The sequence below is a fragment of the Bipolaris zeicola genome, assembly GCF_000523435.1.
Source record: "Bipolaris zeicola 26-R-13 unplaced genomic scaffold scaffold_488, whole genome shotgun sequence".
NCBI classification, from domain to species: domain Eukaryota; kingdom Fungi; phylum Ascomycota; class Dothideomycetes; order Pleosporales; family Pleosporaceae; genus Bipolaris; species Bipolaris zeicola.
In genome coordinates this window covers 1-7,289 of record NW_006912537.1, presented here as the reverse complement: position 1 = coordinate 7,289, position 7,289 = coordinate 1, and the positions used below count along the sequence as shown (strand labels likewise).

The 7,289-nt window shown below is 53.8% G+C and overlaps 2 protein-coding genes across 2 annotated transcripts; one reads left to right on the top strand and one right to left on the bottom strand.

Moving 5' to 3' along the window:
* Window positions 1–241: 241 nt before the first annotated feature.
* COCCADRAFT_112734 (glycoside hydrolase family 125 protein) lies at window positions 242–4,691 on the bottom strand (the record flags this gene model as incomplete). Its single annotated transcript, XM_007720470.1, has 5 exons — window positions 242–1,364; window positions 1,428–1,555; window positions 1,627–1,797; window positions 2,324–3,487; window positions 3,534–4,691. 5 exons carry the CDS (start codon window positions 4,689–4,691, stop codon window positions 242–244), a joined length of 3,744 nt encoding a protein of 1,247 aa, XP_007718660.1.
* Window positions 4,692–5,449: 758 nt separating this feature from the next.
* COCCADRAFT_72261 (uncharacterized protein) lies at window positions 5,450–7,289 on the top strand (the record flags this gene model as incomplete). The annotated part of the gene is made up of 3 exons (XM_007720469.1): window positions 5,450–5,730; window positions 5,784–6,285; window positions 6,334–7,289. Coding segments are annotated over 3 exons (1,739 nt in total), but the record flags the coding sequence as incomplete, so codon positions are not given.

Genomic DNA, 7,289 nt, shown 5'->3' with positions numbered 1-7,289 from the left:
GATCTACTCTCTTTTTGCTCCTTATGTCCTTATGCCTCTAAGTACTGGCATACGTGTGGTATATTGGTTCTTTTTTGTAGTTTTCAAACTTGACTTAGATCGGATGAAACAGGACTCGGCAATTCACTTTCACTTGCACTAANACTGTGCACGTGCCAACTTATTCATTTTNTTTACATCGAAATAGCCAGACCAAAAAAAACCCCTATTTACGTTTTACTCAACTAACTGCATAACCCACCTACTGAAACGACAAGTCCAAAAGATGCGGCTTCCTCTTCTCCAAATCCAAAATCATCTGTCCCATCAGCCCATTCGCCCAGCTAAACCACTGCCGTGACCAAACCCCTGCATTCCGGGCATCCACACTCTCGTGCATGAGTCCCAGGCCATCCGTACTTGAAACCAACCACTTCAGATTCCTCGTAATTTCATCGTCATCTTCCGAGGTCAAAATCGTCATGATAAGCGCCATGGGCCACGGTTTCCCTGGGAGGGTGTGTGGACTCGCTACGCCCGTGATCGCAGGACCAACGGCATAGTACGGGTTATCTCTCGAGAGCACTTTATTTCTCGTGTTTTTGTAAATGGGGTCGTGAATCGTTGTGTATCCAATGTAGGGCGCTGATAAAAGAGACGGAACGTTGGGATCATCCATTATATTAGCGCCGCCGTAGCCGTCGACTTCGTAGGCGTATATTTTGCCATGGGTTGGGTCATTGGCGAGGCCATATCTTTCTATACCGCGGTTTATGCCTGTGCTCATTTGTTGCATGCGGGTTGTTAGGTCACCAGACAAGGAAGCTTCGAGTCGGGACATTATGGCAGAGGAGGTGTTGAGGGCGGAGGAGAACATCATGTTGGAGGGGATGAGGTATTGATAGGTGCAGGCGTCGTCGCTGGGGCGATGGAAGGAGCGGACGAGGCCGAGGTTGCCGCGGTGGGGGCTTCCGTTGCAGTTGTTGATGGGGGTGCCGCCGTAGGGTGCGCAGTAGGTGTATGGAGTGTGCTGCCAAACGCCGTCCTCGGAGTAGCTGTCGATCATCATGCTTTCTGCTGTGTCCAGGATGAGCTCAACGGCTTTGGTCCAGTTGCTGGAGTTTTGGAAGAACTCGTAGTCACGTGTGGCGATTGCATAGTCGGTTGAGAGCTGGAGGAAAGAGGCGACAGAGTCGAGTTCCCACTGGCAAGAGAATACTTTGAAGTAATCGTACGGCGGAGTAATACGGTCGTCATTCTGGCTGCTTCTTTGCGGGATACCACTCTCATCTGGGGCTTGGAAGGCGTTGCAAAATGCGTTTCCGAGAATGTAGCGTGCTTGAAGGTTGATGGCGCCACGGAACAAACTAGCAAGACTGTCATGGCTAGAATTGGGTTTCAACACGGACAGGTAGGCTTGGAGTTGGTTGGCCGAGTCACGCAGCCACATGGCCTGAATATCGCCAGTAATGACAAAAGTCAATTCCTCTTCCGTTGTGGCATTGTTGGCATCTTTCGCGAGTCCTCGCCACGCAATTGTTGTGTCCAATGTGCTTGGCCATGTGTTTTCAAAGAGCTGTTTGAAGCATCAGTAAGACACTCGTTTTACGTACTACTACACAAAATCAAAGTCGAGTCAGTACTTACCCGGAACAGATCGGGATCTTTAATCACATCGCGCAATCTACCAATCGTCTCTTCAACCTCTGGGGCGCGAAAAGTCCTACACGGCTCGATGGGCCTCGCATAGCTCAAGCTCCATTTTCCCTTGGAGAAGGGTTCGTGGCGTTGGTTGGCGTAGTTCTGGTAAGGCGGGCACTGGGCGTTTGACAGGGGTGCCAACAGAAGCGAAAGCCCAACGGCGGCTACGTGCGACTGGCGCATCGCGCAAGCGGGCAACAGGAGTGGCGTACAATGATGTGCGTGGAAAGAGAACGGCTGGAGAGAACTGGACGAATACGTCTACATAAGATCAAGCAACGTATCGGGACGATAGTTGGCGCATGATACTTGGGACACCAGGGGTTATATTGGAAGCCAAGCCGCAGCGGGTCACACCTCTTGGTCCAAGGCAGATACTAGCGATTCCTTCGATAGTGGGTCGGCAAAAGTAAGAGCACAACCTTATAAAACAGAGGCGGAGACTACGGAGGCTGCATACGAGAAGAGTGGGGTGGTCATAGCCCACTTGAAGCGCACGAGCCGGTGAGGGGTTCTGAGTTCTTGCAAACATATCAGGCCATATCAACCCGGACACACAAAGTTTGTACGTTCATTTATCATAAGCGCTAACCGGACTGGGTTCACAGCTGCGTTTAATCTATCCTTTGACAATTGCTCTTACCCTATTCCTCTCCTCCAGATCGAGTACCCAGGATATTCCTGATTCGCCAGCAGCGTCATCAATGGCGACTTGCTCAAACTCATCATCTTCCATGTTCAAGATCAAGGTCATCTGCGTGCACTTTTGGAATGCATCGCGAAGCGCATACGCACCGCCACTGGTAGCGGCTGTGATGATGCCCGCAATGTCCCGCTCGAGCCGAACCGCCCCGAGTTCATTCACTCTGCCGTAGTAGCTCTTGATGCGTTTTTCCAGTGCAGAAGCCAGATAGTTGAGACCAAGGGCAAGAAGACGGTCGAAGTTTGCTGCGGTAAGAATACGTTTGATTGGGCGAATAACAACACCCCAGCCACGATCAAAGCGAGCTTTGACAATGTCAGTATCTTCGGTATCTTCGTCATCATTTGCGTCCTCCCCACCAGGGTCATATCTGATATCCCTAAAGGCCTCGGCCAAGATTGGCCGGATGCGGGGTTTGAGAACATTGGAGAACAGAACCGTGATACCGTCGTTGAGCAAATCACCACTCTTGGTAGCAAAGGACTTTTCCATTGATTTGAGAGTGTTCTCGACAAAGGTTGCATCGTGTCCGAACGGGAAAAGGTCTTGCAGGGGGGAGTGGGCATCTTCTTGGCCGGGTTGCGGCTGGATGCGCAGCTGCTGCTGAACTATGCGCTTGACATAGTCGTTGGCAATGTCGAGATTGTTGATCAATACTAAAAAGGCAATAACCTTATCCTCAGGCGGGAGCCCGCCCTGGATGACGGGCTTTGGGTAGCTTTCGTCCCGCATCTTTCTTTGTATCATACCGATAAACTCGGCGCCGAGGATATGGCTTACAGCGGGAACTACACTAGCCACAACGGCCCGTTGCGATGTAGCGAGCGTCCTCTGCAGAACCTGGTTGACAATGTACATGACGTCGTCAACAGCTGATGTTATAAAAGGCGGGTTGGACCCAAGGGGCCTGTTTGGGTTCAGAGTGAGGTCTGCCGGTGACTCGTCCAGTTGAAAGGCCTTCTCTACTGATCTGCGGAAGAAAAAGGTCGTCATGGCGTTAACTGGCTCAATGAGGTGGCTGTTGACTTTCTTGTGGAGGTTGCTGGTCGCTAGGAAATTGGGCATGACCAAGCCATAGTCGATGTGTTCGTCGGGCTCAGCAGGCTGCATGCGTGAGTAATGGATTGCGACAATGGCGTGTTGCACTTACCGCACACTTGTCGGAGATGAAGCGAGCATACAGAGCATAGCGGCCTAGTATGAGAGCACCTTCGCCAAGCAGGGTGTCGATCTCCTTCATATCGACCCCTTCGTCTTCACTTGTGCGCACCACACCATTGGCTGGTGAGCTTGCGCGAGGCGTCCCGGAAGAAGGCTTTTGGGCTGGGAGGAAACTTTGGACTAGGAAAGAGAATGCATAGGATTTGATATCGGTCAGTTTGCGGTCAATGTGACGTTCTTCATGCCATGTATCGAGCACGATGCCGCCTTGGACGTCGGCTTCAATCTGCAGACGCTCAATAACCTTTTGCATCATGCCCGGGCCATAGTGGCGTTCTACTAGCGGCTCGTGTCCATCTACAATCTGCGCAATGTGTTCAAACAGTTTGGTGATGGTGTTGCCGTAGAAGAAACCCTCGTTTCTCTGGGCTGGCGAGGCCGAGTTGAAGTTTGCGCGTGCCCTCGAAGCCACACCCTGGCAAACATAGCGGCCGTACGCATCTAAGCCAACGTCTGTCCTCCCAATCAAGGGGAACAGTTTGAAGAATCTCGTTACCTTTGAGCCGTCGCCGTCCTTGGCAGCTTTTTCAAACTCGCGCAAAAAGAGGCCGCAGAGGGATTCGGCAGCGGCGTCAAGCGTCACACGTGGAGGGTCTGGCACTTCGGCTGTGGGCACAATTTCCTCTGCAAAACTACCGTTTACAACATCGTCGGGGATTTTTGCAGCACGGCTGAGGTAACCTGCGGCCGTCTCCCAGTCCTGAGGCGCGCCCATGGAGCCGTGGACGCCCAGGACGCAGGCTTTGAGCTCGGCCACCTGTTCGACGACGTGCAACGTGGCCTTGACATTGGACTGCTCCTGGTCCAGCCGTTTGACGGCGCCTGAGATGCGAGTGGCAGTAGAAGCAGCATCGGACAGCATGCCATTACTGATGGCGCGCGTGTTGACGGTCTGAGTGCCGAGGTGGGCGCGCAGCAGATCCAGACGGCCGAGTTCACGGGAGAGGTCCTTTTGGGAGGCGATGAGGGCGTTCAGCTGGCGCGTGACGGCGGTCTCATGGTCATGCAATTGGCTAAGGGCAGCATGGATCTGGGCCACGCTGGCAGCAGCAAAGATGTCGTGGGGATCGGTGATGTCAACGGCCATGGGCGGAAGTGCAGCTTCGGGGGGGCAGACTGGCGATGGTGGAATTGCAGTCTGTGGGTGGTGGGTGGAGGCTTGGCCAGTGACGTCTCATGGAGCATCCTGGCCTCCGTTGCCCGTTGCCCCTGCAGCCAGGCCAGATTCCTTGTTGACGGGCCGGGGATGAAACCAGCTGCTCGTAAACATGCCGTTTCGCCGCCTATTGAACATTCCTGCTGTCTCGCACAAGTCGCAGACTCTGCATTGTCTATACATCCATTCGCACATACACAATCTCCCGCACCTGTCACGCGCCCGCACTGTCGCCAAAACGGTCGGCTGAGTCCTCCAAACGGCCCTGTCCTTCTAGACCATCCTCCCATTCGCACCACGACGAATACGATTACGCACCAACGAGCCGCAGCCGCACTCGACGCCTGCACCCGGCTCGTACCATTATTATTCACTACTACTACCACCACCGACAACAACAATAACAACACAGCGTTGTATCCTCTCTTCCACTGACTCCCTCCTCCCCTCTCTCCCCTCTCTGCGCCGCCTTCACCCCCGCCGGACCCTGGGCCAAACAGACTTCCCAAAACATCAGCCGCTGCACAGCCCAGCCTCGTGCATACAGCCGCCCACGCCTGCGCCTCCACCATAACACACCCTCCATGTTACCTCCATAGACGACGCTCCCAACCTACGCATACCCACGAGGGCAAACCCCCGGTGCGCCAGCAATTGTCACCATCTGCTGCGACAGCCCACCCAACACAATGGATTCGACCGCCCAACTCCTCCATGCCGCCCACGAACTTCATGCCCGCGCCGGCGGCATGGGCGGCAACACAGCCAACCGTCCTGCTTCCTATAAAATTATTGGTCTAGTCTTGGCCATCTCCTCCGGAGTCTTCATCGGCTCGTCCTTTGTCATCAAGAAACATGGCCTACTGCAGGCCAACAAAAAGTACAACGAAGAGGCAGGCGAGGGTTATGGATACCTCAAAAACGCCTGGTGGTGGCTTGGCATGACGCTCATGATTGTTGGAGAGATATGGTACACTACACTTTTGCCCATGCTGGCCCAGGGTTTCGCTAACTTGAGCGCAGTAATCTGGTCGCATATGCCTTTACCGATGCCATTCTCGTGACCCCCATGGGTGCACTGTCGGTCGTCATTTGTGCTATTCTCTCCGAGATATTCTTGAAAGAACGCCTCAGTTTCGTTGGAAAAGTCGGCTGTTTCAACTGTATCATCGGCTCCGTCGTCATTGCCGTGAATGCGCCTGAACAATCGTCCGTCGCCCGCATTCAGGATATGAAGAAATGGGTCCTTACTCCCGGATTCCTCAGTTATGCTGGAGTTATTATTGTCGCATGCGTCGTGATCGCTCTGTGGCTTGGCCCCAAGTACGGAAAGCGAAGCATGATGGTCTACCTCACCATCTGTAGTCTGATCGGAGGCCTTAGCGTTGTCGCAACCCAGGGCCTCGGTGCCGCTGTGGTAGCCCAGGCTTCGGGCACCTACGGTGGACAGTTCAAGGAGTGGTTCTTATACGTGCTACTCGTCTTTGTCGTAGCCACACTGTTGACAGAAATCATCTATCTCAACGTAAGTCGCCCATGTCTTGGCCCGTGACCACTACTAAGCTTTGCCCAGAAAGCCTTGAACCTGTTCAACGCCGCCCTGGTAACACCAACTTACTATGTCTTTTTCACTTCAGCTACCATTGTCACCTCGGCCGTCTTGTTCCAGGGTTTCAAAGGTACGCCACTTCAGATTGTAACCGTCATCATGGGCTTCCTTCAAATTTGCGCTGGAGTCGTGCTTCTACAACTATCCAAGTCAGCCAAAGACGTCCCTGACTCGGCCGTCTTCAAAGGCGATCTCGATCAGGTCCGCACTGTTGCCGAGGTGGAGGAGCCAGAGTACGAGCCACGCGCTGATACCCTTCGTGGTGGAGCCGCTATCCTCAGGTCGCTATCCAAAGCCCGATCCCACAAGGAGCTTGCCGAGGCTCGCAAGATCCAAGAAGAGCACATGCAGCCCATTGGCGAAGGCGAACAGGTGGAATTCGACGGTATCCGCAGGCGCAAGACCGTCCTTGACCCCAATCGACCACCGACCCGGAACACTACTATCGTGCAAACCAAGGCTATCCACCCTCCACTTGGAATGTCTCAGTTTCCACCTGATGACTCTGACGAAGACAATGACAGTTTCCATCCTGGCTTCTTTCAGCGGTTACGCTCGCGTGGCAAATCGACTAGCAGTCGAGACAGCTCACATACACCTGTGCCCGGCATGGACATGCACCCACTACCACCCATCCCCCAAGCCGACGGTGCTTCAGAGCATGGATCTGACGGCGCATCCTACAAAAAGAGCTTAATGACCCAAGACACATCCTACAAGCCGCTTGACCCCCACATCCAGTTTGCCACTCCTCCATCCCGTCAAGGTGGTTCCGAGTCCCCATCGTTAGCCCCTCCAACAACCAGACGCCAATTCTCGTTTCAAAACGTCTTTGGACGCAACCGTCCAGACTCAACTGGAGACCCCATGTCATCGTCTAGCAGCAACAAACCCCGCCCAACCAGCCGCCACAGCCGCAA